This window comes from Liolophura sinensis, chromosome 1, assembly GCF_032854445.1.
Source record: "Liolophura sinensis isolate JHLJ2023 chromosome 1, CUHK_Ljap_v2, whole genome shotgun sequence".
NCBI lineage: Eukaryota > Metazoa > Mollusca > Polyplacophora > Chitonida > Chitonidae > Liolophura > Liolophura sinensis.
The window spans coordinates 95,808,106-95,824,483 of NC_088295.1; the positions used below are offsets into that span (position 1 = coordinate 95,808,106).

The 16,378-nt window shown below is 41.3% G+C and overlaps 1 protein-coding gene across 1 annotated transcript; it reads left to right on the forward strand.

Annotated features, from left to right (window-relative positions):
* Positions 1-3,599: 3,599 nt before the first annotated feature.
* Positions 3,600-10,968, forward strand: LOC135462185 (uncharacterized). Its single transcript, XM_064739580.1, has 5 exons — positions 3,600-3,625; positions 7,702-8,025; positions 8,163-8,429; positions 8,903-9,013; positions 10,241-10,968. The coding sequence occupies exons 2-5, from the start codon at positions 7,968-7,970 to the stop codon at positions 10,360-10,362; spliced, it is 558 nt and encodes a 185-aa protein (XP_064595650.1). The 5' UTR covers positions 3,600-3,625; positions 7,702-7,967; the 3' UTR covers positions 10,363-10,968.
* The last annotated feature ends 5,410 nt before the right edge of the window (positions 10,969-16,378 follow it).

Genomic DNA, 16,378 nt, shown 5'->3' on the forward strand with positions numbered 1-16,378 from the left:
AGTGCGCTCACATAAAATCTCAAAATGTCGAAATCTTGTGTTTAACAAGTGTTCACTTTATATTCTGTGTTTACAGTATTTTCGTGTGAAAGAAAGACATGGACATCTTGGAAATTAAAATGTTTCCAATTTCTGTCAATGCTGAAACATTTATTATTGACGTGATCGACGTTTCTCCGCGCTGCAAACATTATGGAATGTCTTACTGAGGTAAACTGGCAAGAGGTCGTATTTCATCGGTTACGGTTACGTGTGACCATTTGCCACCTTTCTCTCTGTCGTTGCTGCTCTGGTTTTACTCCCTATGATGCACGTCTATCACACTGTCGTTACTGCTCTGGTTATACTCTCTGTGGTGTACGTCTGTCACACTGTCGTCACTGCTTTGGTTTTACTCTCTGTGGTGTACATCTATCACACTGTCGTCACCGCTCTGGTTTTACTCTCTGTGGTGTACGTCTGTCACACTGTCGTTGCTGCTCTGGTTTTACTCCCTATGATGCACGTCTATCACACTGTCGTTACTGCTCTGGTTATACTCTCTGTGGTGTACGTCTGTCACACTGTCGTCACTGCTCTGGTTTTACTCTCTGTGGTGTACGTCTGTCACACTGTCGTCACTGCTCTGGTTTTACTCTCTGTGGTGTACGTCTATCACACTGTCGTTGCTGCTCTGGTTTTACTCCCTATGATGCACGTCTATCACACTGTCGTTACTGCTCTGGTTATACTCTCTGTGGTGTACGTCTGTCACACTGTCGTCACTGCTCTGGTTTTACTCTCTGTGGTGTACGTCTGTCACACTGTCGTCACTGCTCTGGTTTTACTCTCTGTGGTGTACGTCTATCACGCTGTCGTTTCTGCTTTGGTTTTACTCTCTGTGGTGTACATCTATCACACTGTCGTTACTGCTCTGGTTTTACTCTCTGTGGTGTACGTCTATCACACTGTCGTTGCTGCTCTGGTTTTACTCTCTGTGGTGTACGTCTATCACACTGTCGTTGCTGCTCTGGTTTTACTCCCTATGATGCACGTCTATCACACTGTCGTCGCTGCTCTGGTTTTAGTCTCTATGCTGTATGTCTACCACACTGTCGATGCTACTCTGGTTTTAGTCTCTATGCTGTATGTCTATCACACTGTCGTTGCTGCTCTGGTTTTACTCCCTGTGGTGTACGTCTATCACACTGTCGTTGCTGCTCTGGTTTTACTCCCTATGATGCACGTCTATCACACTGTCGTTGCTGCTTTGGTTTTACTCTCTGTGGTGTACGTCTATCACGCTGTCGTTGCTGCTCTGGTTTTACTCTCTATTGTGTGGTCTTTTCTATTGTATTTCCTACAAAGACCTACATCCCCGAGATCTGGCCACTTTGCAATGTTATAATGTGATCTCACCAAACACTGGTGTTGTATGAACACAAAGTTGTGTTCGTTCTAACGCGTCTTGTGTTGAAAGAATTGAACACAAGACGCGTTGGATGTTATACACAATACTGTCAGTAATATGCATATTTTGTTCTACTAACTCAAGTTAGGTAAACTATATTATATGCATAAATTATCTCATTTGCGTTCACCACAAGTTTTTGTTTTATTGTTTCGTAAAACTCTGTACTTGTACGTGTACTTCACATTTGTTCAACACATGTTTATGTCGAGGTACCACATTTCTGTGTTGAATGAAAACAACACAAGATGCTGTGTTAGATTTCAACACAAATGAATTTTGTGTGATTATATTAAATGCGATGACAACCGCATTCTCAGTAATTGTAGGCCAGTGCCGTCTAGCAATTTGCAGCTATCAGCATTTTACCTAATTTTGTTAAGTATGTACATAGCTGTAATGAAACCCTAACTGAGGTAAATTGACAGGTGGTCAGATCTCACCGGTATTATGTGATCATTGGCTACAAATCACACTGTCGTCGCTGCTCTGGTTTCGCATCCTATGCTGTACGTCTATCACTATGTCCTCGCTGCTTTGGTTTTACTCTCTATGCTGTATGTCTATCACTATGTCCTCGCTGCTCTGGCCTTACTCTCTCTTCTGTACGTCTATCGCATTGTCGTCGCTACTCTGGTTTTACTTTCTATACCGTAGGTCTTTTATTGCATTACCAATCATATTCGATTTGATTTGTTCACCCAAAAGCGCATAGGGCATATGACATAAATAATATATAAAATAGGTCCAATATTTATGCATCTTTAACCTAATTCTTACATAATCAGACTGTAAAATAACCCAAGTCCTTATGTAAGCCTCAGTCGTAGCACGACTCTATTCAGTGCCGTCTGTAAACTGGAAGCTACCTAAATAAATCTTTGGACTTGTTATTACGAGTTATTTCCGAGAACAGATCTGGTTTATGAAGTGCCAGTGTTGTATATTTAATATATGTAATATGCCTGGAAATCGATAGCAGAAACATACAGGCTCTTCAAGTGATGACTCGGTTTTCGGTTTCAGATTACATGACTGATAACGCCATTATACGCTTATTGTAGACCATCTAGCGCCTCATTTATATAGTAAACATGCGGATGCAGACATCCTGGTTCGTAAATTTCCTTCAGGTTTGGAAGGTCAGAGTACACGTACGTAAACACAGGTCTTGCACAATAACAATTGCCGATCAGAATTGCAATTCTATACTAGCCTTACTCATTAATGTACGCTTGACTGAGTGAGTCATAAATATGAGCGAGGGCTTAGGGTTTAAGGTCGTACTAAACAATTCTTCAGTAATACAGTAATATAGTACAGCCACAGATATTTACTTGACGCCATGGTATTCAGGTACAGCCACAGATATTTACTTGACGCCATGGTATTCAGGTACAGCCACAGATATTTACTTGACGCCATGGTATTCAGGTACAGCCACAGATATTTACTTGACGCCATGATATTCAGGTACAGCCACAGATATTTACTTGACGCCATGATATTCAGGTACAGCCACAGATATTTACATGACGTAATTGTGTTCAGGTACAGCCACAGATATTTACTTGACGCCATGGTATTCAGGTACATCCACAGATATTTACATGACGCCATGATATTCAGGTACAGCCACAGATATTTACTTGACGCCATGGTATTCAGGTACAGTCACAGATATTTATATGACGCCATGATATTCAGGTACAGCCACAGATATTTATATGACGTAATTGTGTTCAGGTACAGCCACAGATATTTACTTGACGCCATGGTATTCAGGTGCAGCCACAGATATTTACATGACGCCATGATATTCAGGTACAGCCACAGATATTTACTTGACGCCATGGTATTCAGGTACAGCCACAGATGTTTACTTGACGCCATGGTATTCAGGTATAGCCACAGATATTTACATGACGTCATGATATTCAGGTACAGCCACAGATATTTACTTGACGCCATGGTATTCAGGTACAGCCACAGATGTTTACTTGACGCCATGGTATTCAGGTACAGCCACAGATATTTACATGACGTCATGGTATTCAGGTACAGCCACAGATATTCACATGACGCCATGGTATTCAGGTACAGCCACAGATATTCACATGACGTCATGGTATTCAGGTACAGCCACAGATATTTACTTGACGCCATGGTATTCAGGTACAGCCACAGATATTCACATGACGCCATGGTATTCAGGTACATCCACAGATATTTACTTGACGCCATGATATTCAGGTACAGCCACAGATATTTACATGACATAATTGTGTTCAGGTACAGCCACAGATATTTACATGACGCCATGGTATTTAGGTACAGCCACAGATATTTACATGATGCCATGGTATTCAGGTACAGCCACAGATATTTACATGACGTAATTGTGTTCAGGTACAGCCACAGATATTTACATGACGTAATTGTGTTTAGGTACAGTCACAGATATTTATATGACGTAATTGTGTTCAGGTACAGCCACAGATATTTACGAGACACGATTGTATTGTTGTCTTCTTTTTAACTTGCCTATATTCAGGTGTCTGAAAATCAGTGTTATTATAATCGATATTAAATATCAATGCTGTGTAGAGCGTGGGGTGTTACGTGTTATTTGAAAATTTCTACATGCGAGGAATCTCCGCATCTAATAATACAGCCTGGGTATTTCCGCGCTCAGGTCACACGCCAATGCGTAACTGGAAAATCAGTTTCAGTTTCCCATTTCTCCCATTTCTTATAGGCGGCCTCTATCGTAAGATTTTCTTTCATTACAGCCAGCTACTGCTGAGCTTAGTCGTGATGTCTTCCCCTTATCCGTACTGTATTCTAGCGTATTGGTTGACATGGACTGTTAACTATGGAGGTAAGAGGTATACATTGTATACACAGGTTATACCGTGTCCCAGTTCACACTGAGTTCTTAATTGACATGCCGTGATGCGCAAGTTAACCGTTCGTCTATCAGCTACTGTATGTACTTCACCCAACAGGTCAACACGTCAACCCAACTTAGGATCAAAACATCAGAACAGGAATAGGCCTAACTTATGTAGTTAAGTAGGTGTTTATACCAGTGGTGGCTATATGCCAGTTGTGGTTATATGGCAGTTGTGGCTATATGCCAGTTGTGGTTATATGCCAGTTGTGGTTATATGCCAGTTGTAGATATATGCCTGCTGTGGTTATATGCCAGCTGTGGTTATATGCCAGTTGTGGATACATGCCAGTTGTGGTTATATACCAGCTGTGGTTATATGCCAGTTGTGGCTATATGCCAGTTGTGGCTATATACCAGTTGTGGTTATATGCCAGTTGTTGCTAAATGCCAGTTGTGGATATATGCCAGCTATGGTTAACTGGCATTGTGGATATGCCAGTTGTGGATATATGCCAGTTGTGGTTATATGCCAGTTGTGGTTATATGCCAGTTGTGGTTATATGCCAGTTGTGGTTATATGCCAGTTATGGTTATATGCCAGTTGTGGTTATATGCCAGTTGTGGTTATATGCCAGTTATGGTTATATGCCAGTTGTGGTTATATGCCAGTTGTGGATATATGCCAGTAGTGGTTATGTGCCAGTTGTGGCTATATACCAGTTGTGGTTATATGCCAGTTGTGGCTATATGCCAGTTGTGAATATATGCCAATTGTGGTTAACTGGCATTGTGGATATGCCAGTTGTGGCTATATGCCAGTTGTGGTTGTATGCCAGTTGTGGTTAACTGGCATGCCAGTGGTGGTTATATGCCAGTTGCGGTTAAATGTCAGTTGTAGTTATATGCCAGTTGTAGTTATATGCCAGTTGTAGTTATATGCCAGTTGTGGATATATGCCAGTTGTGGATACATGCCAGTTGTAGATATATACCAGTTGTGGTCATATGCCAGTTGTGGTTGTATGCCAGTTGTGGATATATGCCAGTTGTGGTTGTATGCCAGTTGTGGATATATGCCAGTTGTGGTTATATGCCAGTTGTGGTTATATGCCAGTTGTGGATACATGCCAGTTGTAGATATATACCAGTTGTGGTCATATGCCAGTTGTGGTTGTATGCCAGTTGTGGTTATATGCCAGTTGTGGTTGTATGCCAGTTGTGGATATATGCCAGTTGTGGTTGTATGCCAGTTGTGGATATATGCCAGTTGTGGTTATATGCCAGTTGTGGATATATGCCAGTTGTGGATACATGCCAGTTGTAGATATATACCAGTTGTGGTCATATGCCAGTTGTGGTTGTATGCCAGTTGTGGTTATATGCCAGTTGTGGTTGTATGCCAGTTGTGGATATATGCCAGTTGTGGTTATATGCCAGTTGTGGTTATATGCCAGTTGTGGATATGCCAGTTGTGGATATGCCAGTTGTGGTTATATGCCAGTTGTGGTTATATGCCAGTTGTGGATATGCCAGTTGTGGATATGCCAGTTGCGGAAATATGCCAGTTGTGGCTATATACCAGTTGTGGTTATATGCCATTTGTGGCTATATGCCAGTTGTGGCTATATGCCAGTTGTGGTTATATACCAGTTGTGGTTATATGACAGTTGTGGTTGTATGCCAGTTGTAGTTATATGCCAGTTGTGGCTATATGCCAGTTGTGGCTATATGCCAGTTGTGGTTGTATGCCAGTTGTGGATATATGCCAGTTGTGGTTATATGCCAGTTGTAGTTATATGCCAGTTGTTATATGCCAGTTGTGGTTATATACCAGTTGTAGTTATATGCCAGTTGTGGATATGCCAGTTGTGGATATGCCAGTTGTGGTTATATCCCAGTTGTGATTATATGGGTGATTCTACGAAAAGTGACCCCATTACCGTCACGCGCTTTATATATTAAATTTCAGATCTATATAGACATATTTCACGTCATTTTCAATATAATGTTAATGAATGATGATTAAAAGAGTTTCCTGCAATTTTATCATGAACCACATTAAGTTTTTGGGGGGGAAATTTTGAAGTTTTGTCTTACTTTTCTTTGTGTCACTATGATATACTGTCACAATGAAACAACAATTTCTGTTTGATTTAACTAACAAAATTTTTACAAGTGGTTTGAATTTGAAACTCCCAATTCACTCACATCCTGTCAATCATTCGGCTGCCCATTAAATATAGAGGGCGCAACTGAGACTAGTCACGTGTTCTGAAAACAGACGACATACTTTGCGATACATATGGAGCAATAATTATTTATCTGCTGTGCAAATTTTCATGTAAGTATTCTTGTCCATTGAGTCTATGATTAATTTGTCTTTACCCTTCACCATCCTGATAATTAAGTTGTCTTAATAATAAGCTCATCTTCGCTTTATTTTTCCATCCCTAATGTCGATGACATTCACTTTATTTTACAATCCCTAATGTCGATGACAATCACTTTATTTTACAATCCTTCATGTCGATGACAATCACTTTATTTTTCCATCCCTAATGTCGATGACAATCACTTTATTTTACAATCCTTGATGTTGATGACAATCACTTTATTTTACAATCCTTGATGTCGATGACAATCACTTTATTTTACAATCCCTAATGTCGATGACAATCACTTTATTTTACAATCCCTAATGTCGATGATAATCACTTTATTTTACAACCCTTGATGTTGATGACAATCACTTTATTTTTCCATCCCTGATGTTGATAACAATTCTCACAAATCTCATGATGTATACACACAATCTGTACCTGGACAGTTACCTAATAAAGGTCTTGATATATAAACACAGTGCGCACCTGGACACTTACCTGACAAACCCCTTGCTCTTGATGACATTCACTTTATTTTGCAATCCTTGATGTTGATCCCATTCACTTTGTTTTAACAATCCCAGATGTCGATGACAATCACTTTATTTTACAATCCCTGATATTGATGACAGTTACTTTATTTTTCCATCCCTGATGTTAATAACAATTCCGATAAATCTCATGATGTATACACACAACCTGCACTTGGACAGTTACCTGATAAATCTCGTGATGTATAAACACTGGCGCACTGGGGCACCTGGACAGTTACCTGACAATCCCCCTGACGTATACACACAGTCCACACCTGGACAGTTACCTGACAAAGGCCCTGATGTATACACACAGTCAGCACCTGGACAGTTACCTGACAAATCTCCTGATGTATACACCCAATCCGTATCTGGACAGTTACCTGAAAGGTTTGATTGTCTAACAATCTACATACTTGTTTTTGTCATTTCGTTCTCACAGGCTGCTCTGACAGAAACCCCCCTGTTACGATCGACGTGTCAGTACCAAAAAGTGTCAGTGTTGAACTACCCTGTCTTATTGGCTACCGGTTGTCAGGGCATCCGTCCTTTGAGAGAGGCTGGTGGGAACTTAACAGTCAGGATAACGTGGTCAAAAAGGATTCTTCCGGAACAGTAAATAGTTCAGAAGGTTATGGGATAACTGACGAGTTTTCTCTGATCGTGAACAAAACTGAGCCCGGAAAATGGTTGTATAAGTGCACAGTGATGAACGATACAGCCCTCGACAACCTACGACAACAGCTGACTACACTCGTCGTCACAGGTACGTCTATAGGCCGTCCAGAAAACGACAGTCATTGACAGTCTCCATAAACTTTCTTTAAATACAATGTTAACACTATTAAGAACTGGGAAAGTTGCCTATTCACCATTTTAAACACTTCGCTCTTGCTTATCCAGATGACGTCACAGAGGTCATTAATCGATCTTCCGGTAATGACGTCACATTGCATTGCCCTGCTGATAAAGGATCTCTGGCCACGTGGTATAAGGGGATGAGCATACCCAGGAAGACTGTAGCCGCCAGTGCGCCCAGCCCAGGGTCAGAGTTCACGATACCGTCGGCTTCGGAGTCAGATTCGGGGATTTATGTCTGTGACGTTATCGCTGAGAACCACGGCCAAGTCAAGAGAAAACTCCTGTATTTCGCGGTGTCTGTCACTGAGGGTAGGTTCATTATCATAAACTGGTGTCCGCTTCGTTGGCCTTGTGTTTATATCATCCGCCTCGAAGTCGGGAGACCTGGGATGAAACTTGAGTCGGGTCCTTCCAAAGCCTGTAAAAATGGTAGGCCTACTTGTTGCTGCCTAGCTTGGCGCTTAACACTGATAGATTAGAGCGAGCAAACAAGATTGGTTGGTCCGGTGTCAGTATAATGAGACTGGATGGGGTGTCATGCCTGATGTCTTCGGCCTGATACTTCAATTGCGGCAGCACTTTGGCAGTATGGATTCGCCCTGCACAGTATATGTTCACATTCCTAGTGACTCCTCGTCCTCATATGGCTGAAAAATTGTTAAGTACGACGTTAAATCCCAAGCATAAATAAGATGAGTTTATCTGTTTTCCTTGTTTTGGGGCTTTATAAAAACATAAATCCTGTTACAAGGGAACTAATCATCAATTTTCCTTGGTTGTAGCTGAAGGGGACGGGCTCCAGCTAAGCCTGATAGTTAGCACGGCAGTGATACTATGTGTCGTGTTAGCAGTAGGAGTTATATGCTACAGAAGGAGGAAGACGAGAAACACAGGTGAGTCGGTATCTATTCTGGACTTCACGTACTGATGCGTGTCACAACTGAAGAACTTTCGTCTAAGATGACAATCAAATTTACTTGTCCTCTCTTGGTATCGTACTAGATGTTTATTATTTAACACAAGATCTCAGTAACGAGCCTTAGTAACTGCACTTCTGGTATACGATGATGACATTAATAACACTTTCTTCATGATAACTTCAATAATAACACCTTTTTGATGATATCTTCAGTAATGGCATCTTCTTGATGATAGCTTCAGTAAGGACACTTTCTTCATGATAGCTTCAGTAATGACACCTCCTTGATGATACCTTCGCTTATGACACCTTCTTAATGATAAGTTCAGTACTGACACGTTCTTGATGATACCTTCAGGACTGACACCTTCTTGATAATAGCTTTAGTAATGACCCCTTCTTGATGATAGCTTCAGTACTGACACCTTCTTGATGATAGCTTCAGTATTGACACCTTTTTGATGATAGGTTCAGTACTGACATCTTCTTGATGATGACTTCATTAATGGCATCTCCTTAATGATAGCTTCAGTACTGACACGTTCTTGATGACAGCTTCAGTGATGACACCTTTTTGATGATAGCTTCATTAATGAGACCTTCTTGATGATAACTTCAGTAATGACACCTCCTTAATGATAGCTTCAGGACTGACACCTCCTTAATGATAGCTTCAGGACTGACACTTTCTTGATGATAGCTTCAGGACTGACACCTCCTTAATGATAGCTTCAGGACTGACACGTTCTTGATGATAGCTTCAGGACTGACACCTCCTTAATGATAGCTTCAGGACTGACACGTTCTTAGCTTCAGTAATGACACCTTCTTGATGATAGTTTCCTCAATGACACCTCCTTGATGATAGCTTCAATGACACCCCCATAACGATATCTTCAGTGCTGACACTTCTTGATGATAGCTTCAGTAATGACACCTTTTTGATGATAACTTTAGTGGTGACACCTTTTTGATGATATCTTCAGTAGCGACACTTCCTTGAAGATAGCTTCAGTACTGACACGTTCTTGATGATAGCTTCAATTACCTTGTGCCCATGACCTCTGTGGTGGCTCCTCTCACCTACAGGGATTATTTTTGTACCTCTTGTCTGTGTTTTTACAAGTATCTCTTCATGCCCATGACATCAGTGATGGCCCTAGTGTGCTCTTCCTTCAGACATAGTTTTCTGAACCTTCAGGTCGGGATGATACAAGTATTCGATATCAGTCATCTGTCTCCCAGACTCCAGATGTGTGCCAGTATGTGAAAGTTGGCTCAAATATATCTCCTGACGAGAGTGTAGTGATGGAGACAGGTTGAGTGGCCTCGTGCAGGTAGACTTGTGTAAACACCTCCAAACGACAGTATGATGGTGAGTGGTTGAGTGGCCTCGTGCAGGTAGACTTGTGTAAACACCTCCAGACGACAGTATGATGGAGACAGGTTGAGTGGCCTCGTGCAGGTAGACTTCTGTAAACACCTCCAGACGACAGTATGATGGGGAGTGGTTGAGTGGCCTCGTGCAGGTAGACTTCTGTAAGTACCTCCAGACGACAGTATGATGGGTACAGGTTGAGTGGCCTCGTGGAAACAGATTTGTGTAAACACCTCCTGACGACAGTATGATGGGGACAGGTTGAGTGGCCTCGTGGGAACAGATTTGTGTAAACACCTCCAGACGACAGTATGATCGGGAAGTAGTTGAGTGACTGCACTGGTAGATTTGTCTGCACAAATGTGACAATGGTATGGTAATAGTGACGAACAAAATATCGGACGACAAATGCACGTAAAAAATTTTATACACCGCTTTGAAAGAAATAATCATTTACTCAGAGTCATTCTGGCAGGGTCATTATGTGTTTGTATCACGAATGCATTCCAAATGGAAGGAAATGTTAGTACACTGATTGTAACAAAAGGAAGCTCTGGTTTTTTTCGGGGGGGGGGGGGGGTTTCGTCCATTTTTTTCTATGCACCTCCATGTATTATGTACTATATATCAACCATGTTTCTGAAATAATAATAATAATAATACATGTAATAATTATATATATATATATATTTATTTATTTATTTATTTATTTGATTGGTGTTTTACGTCGTACTCAAGAATATTTCACTTTGGTTGGTACATGTAGTTACCACTTACCACGTGACAACTCCGTTGTACTCAGTGAAAGAACTGCGAGTCCTGTATTTCGTAGGATTCACCCTGGACCTACCTCTCCCGATGCGGCTCAGTAAAAGAAATGAGTGTTGTACTCAGTAAAAGAACTGAGTGTCCAGTGTTTGGTAATTCATTACCACGTGACTTAATCTGGTTGTACTGAGTGACAGAACTGAGTGTCCTCTGTTTGGTACTTCATCAGCACGTGACATAATCTGGTTGTACTGAGTGACAGAACTGAGTTTCCTATGTTTAGTAATTCATTACCACGTGACGTAACCTGGTTGTAGTGAGTGACAGAACTGAGTGTCCTGTGTTCGGTACATCATTACCACGTGACATAAACTGGTTGTAATTAGCGACAGAATTGAGTGTCCTGTGTTTGACACTTCATTACCACGTGACATAAACTGGTTGTAGTGAGTGACAGAACTGAGTGTCCTGTGTTCGGTACATCATTACCACGTGACATAAACTGGTTGTAATTAGCGACAGAATTGAGTGTCCTGTGTTTGACACTTCATTACCACGTGACATACACTGGTTGTACTGAGTGACAGAACTGAGTGTCCTGTGTTCGTTACATCATTACCACTTGACATAAACTGGTTGTAATTAGTGACAGAACTGAATGTCCAGTGTTTGGTATTTTATCACCACTTATCATAACCTGGATGTACTGAGTGACAGAACTGAGTTTCCTGTGTTTGGTACTTCATTACCACGTGACATAAACTGGTTTTAATTACTGACAGAAATGAGTGTCCAGTGTTTGGTAATTCATTACGACTTGACATAACCTGGTTGTGCTGAGTGACAAAACTGAGTGTCCTGTGTTTGACACTTCATTACCACGAGACATAACATGGTTCTACTTATTGCGAGAAATAAGTGCCCTCGGTTTGGTACTTCATTACCACGTGACATAAACTGGTTGTAATTAGTGACAGAACTGAGTGTCCAGTGTTTGGTAATTCATCACCACTTGACATAACCTGGTTGTACTGAGTGACAAAACAGTGTCCTGTGTTTGGTAGTTCATTACCACTTGACATAAACTGGTTGTAATTACTGACAGAACTGAGTGCCCAGTGTTTGGTAGTTCATTACCACTTGACATAAACGGGTTGTAATTAGTGACAGAACTGAGTGTCCAGTGTTTGGTAATTCATTACCCCTTGACATAACCTGGTTGTAGTGAGTGACAGAACTGAGTGTCCTGTGTTTGACACTACATTACCACGAGACATAACATGGTTCTACTTATTGCGAGAAATAAGTGTCCTTGGTTTGGTACTTCATTACTACGTGACATAAACTGGTTGTAACTAGTGACAGAACTGAGTGTCCAGTGTTTGGTAATTCATTACCACTTGACATAACCTGGTTGTACTGAGTGATAGAACTGAGTGTCCTGTGTTTGACACTTCATTACCACGTGACATAACCTGGTTGTACGGAGTGACAGAACTGAGTGTCCTGTGTTTGACACTACATTACCACGAGACATAACATGGTTCTACTTATTGAGAGAAATAAGTGTCCTCGGTTTGGTACTTCATTACCACGTGACATAAAGTGGTTGTAATTAGTGACAGAACTGAGTGTCCAGTGTTTGGTAATTCATTACGACTTGACATAACCTGGTTGTACTGAGTGACAGAACTGAGTGTCCTGTCATTACCGTGTGACATAATCTGGTTGTACTGAGTGACAGAACTGAGTTTCCTGTGTTTGGTAGTTCATTACCACGTGACATAACCTGGTTGTACTGAGTGACAGAACTGAGTGTCCTGTGTTTGGTAGTTCATTACCACCTGACATAACCTGGTTGTACGGAGTGATAGAACTGAGGTTCCTGTTTTTGACACTTCATTACCACGTGACATAAACTGGTTGTACTGAGTGACAGAAGTGAGTGTTCGGTGTTTGGTAGTTTATTACCACGGCATAGGTCACGTACAAATCCACGAATATTACTCAGGAGATAAAACATGTCACGTATAGATCCACGTGTACCACTCAGGAGATAAGGCATAAATTACGTACAAGTCCACGATTACCATACAGGAGATAGAACATGTCACGTATAGATCCACGTGTACCACTCAGGAGATAAGGTATAAGTCACGTACAAGTCCACGATTACCATACAGGAGATAGAACATGTCACGTATAGATCCACGTGTACCACTCAGGAGATAAGGCATGAGTCCCGTACAAGTCCACGATTACCATACAGGAGATAGAACATGTCACGTATAGATCCACGTGTACCACTCAGGAGATAAGGCATAAATCACGTACAAGTCCACGATTACCATACATGAGACAGAACATGTCACGTATAGATCCACGTGTACCACTCAGGAGATAAGGCATAAGTCACGTACAAGTCCACGATTACCATACAGGAGATAGAACATGTCACGTACAAATACACGTGTACCACTCAGGAGATAAGGCATGCGTCGCGTAAAAATTCACGCTTAGTACTCAGTAAAAAAGGCATAAACCAAGTACAAATCCACGATTGCTACTCAGTGCGTAGTATTATACGAATATTTCACTTATACGACGGCGGCCACCATTATGGTAAGAGGAAACCAGGCACATCCGCAAGTTGCTGGCAGACCTTCTCACATACGGCCGAAGAGGAAGCCAGTATGAGCTTGGCTTGAACTCGGTGCGACCACATTGGTAAGAGACTTCTGGGTCATTACAGTACGCTAGCGAGTTAACTAACTAACGGAGGCCCGGCCGTACAAATTAGCGATTACTACGCAGGAGATAAGACAAGTCAGGTATAAATCCACGAGTACCAGTGAGAAGGTAAGGCATAAATCACGCATTCGCGTGTACCACTCAGGAGATAAGCGTCTCACCTGATAAAAGCATATTGAGTATGTTATTGCTAAAAGCCAGAAAGTTTTGAATCTAATGAGGAGTATATCTGGGAAATCTTGTGGAGCTGATCGGCATCGTCTGTTGTTATATCGCTCTCTAACAAGGCTAGACTATTGTTGTGAGGGGTATGACTGCGGGTAATAGTCTGAAGCGGAAATAGGAGGCATACGGTCCTCTCCTCTGATAGCTGGCTAGGTTTTTATAATGAGTTGCCTTTGTATTTCTGGTATCTGCCTACGTGCCTACCCTCTAATGTTTATGTCAACCCTGTTATGATAGTTTATGTGGAGTTACCGGTAACTATGCCTTCAAATTCAGTCTGAGATCAGCAAGGGACCTCGGAATCTTTACATTCCATTAGTTTAAATATTCAGATTTCCTTTGTCCCTTTTATTTCCACAGATCGCCATAGCACATATAGGAAATCTGACAACCCCTTCATATCGTTCCTGTGTGTTAAAGACCATACTAAATCCAATGGTCTGAGTACCTACATATTTGTACGGATGCCTCAAAATGCCCAGATAGCATTTGTGTTAATGCGTCATTTTGCGTCCGTGAAACGAAATATAACACACGGTTTAAATTATCCAATTTCGTTTCTGTGTTTATTGCTGAACCTACTGCCATTTTCTGTCCCCTGCATTTTCTCCTTGAGTTAAAACCTATGCGAGCAGGTGTCTTTCCTGATTCCTTATCTTCGTCACATGTTTAATGACATCTACACCTAGTCTCCTCCACACGTGCATGAAATACGACACTGTGTACTGTGCTTAACTTTCAAACAGTTCAATGAACTTGCCGATACTTTAGCAAAACCGGCTCTTTTTGCCAGATATTTCACACATTGTTCTGTTGTCAATCCATCAAGCTTTAGACTATATTAAGCCCAAATTCACTTATCTTTTCCAGCAGAACGGGACTTATTCCAACAATAAGCCTACAATCATGAAATATTGTCTGCACCTTAACCATCGTAAAGATGAAAAACTTGTTTTCCGTATTTTATTTGGGCATTTACCCACCAACTTAATATTTATATCATCCTGCCATCCATGATTCTGGTCTCTGTGAGGAGTATCTTAAAGAAGGCTGCATTCCCCACCTGGTATTACATTGTGTCCGTCACACTGATGACCGGCCGTCTGTTACGTACGGATCTTATTCAGTCTGGGTATACGTCGTTTTAGACAATCACAACAAAGTGTTCCAAGCCGTGGCAAGCTTTCTTACTCGCTGTGAGGTTTTAACCACCCTCTCGTTTTCATTACACGATTTTAGGTTTGCATACTGACTAGCGTATCCCAGTTATTTTATTAAGGTGCTTGCTGTAAAAATTTACAATTCTCTTATGTAGGCTACATGGGATCTGTTCTGAGCTGCGTGACTTTGTATGATAGCTTATGCCTCTCTCAGTTCTCGCTATGCAAATGTCTAGTCCCATTGTACGCTTTAAGCTGCTCCTATACACTAACAAGCCCCATATACTAACCTCTGAATGCCTTTTAAACGCCCATCTCCTCTGCTCAGTCTGTCACTAATATCTGTAAGCATTGCATTATTATATTACAATCTAAAATAAGCTGGCGTAATCGTCCACTTCGAACGGATAGGTCTACAGGCCATTACAAATTTAACCCTGCCCTCTCTGTTCTTAGACTGTTTTCATTCGTCACAAAGTCGTGTTACGACTTTACTGGTATTTTGAACTTTCGAACTGGGAAAAGTATGACGCCATTGTCTTTTTGCCCTTGGCTCCGCAAGAATGCCGCAAGGAGGAACAAGTAAACTGTCAAATTTGCATCTATGATCTTGCCTTAAAAAGCACAGTCCCAGAAAATGTGCGAGATCAGTGGCGGTTAGGCGAGACTACACCTTGTTTAGTGCCGACGAGTGGAATTCAGCTATGGGCGTGTCAGAAAATCCTTGTGCTGCATCAGAAGTGAAGATTGTCATTGGTGAAGGGCATGTCATCTACAGCGACGCTGTACATAGACGGATTAAAACCCCACCTAAATTTAACGTTGACTTTGTGTGTAGAGCTTTAATGGGATAAATGCCAAATTAAAACACGGCAAGTTTTAATGGAACATTAACACTAGTTGACGCGAATACGTTGACGTTGGCTTTTGAAATTCGACGTCCATTTTAATGTGCCTCATACTAGGTTGTTTTTTTGTTTGTTTGTTTTTTTTGCACAAAAAGAACACAAGAACAACATAGGTACGGGTATGGTACAGGAAATTTACAACTAAAAGT

What these genes read in the sequence shown, in the direction of transcription:
- LOC135462185 (XM_064739580.1), top strand. Translation starts at nt 7,968, where the DNA reads ATGAACGATACAGCCCTCGACAACCTACGACAACAGCTGACTACACTC. An exon ending in GACTACACTCGTCGTCACAG is followed by an intron (nt 8,026 to 8,162) that starts GTACGTCTATAG and finishes TTGCTTATCCAG; the next exon opens with ATGACGTCACAGAGGTCATT. An exon ending in GAGGAAGACGAGAAACACAG is followed by an intron (nt 9,014 to 10,240) that starts GTGAGTCGGTAT and finishes CTGAACCTTCAG; the next exon opens with GTCGGGATGATACAAGTATT.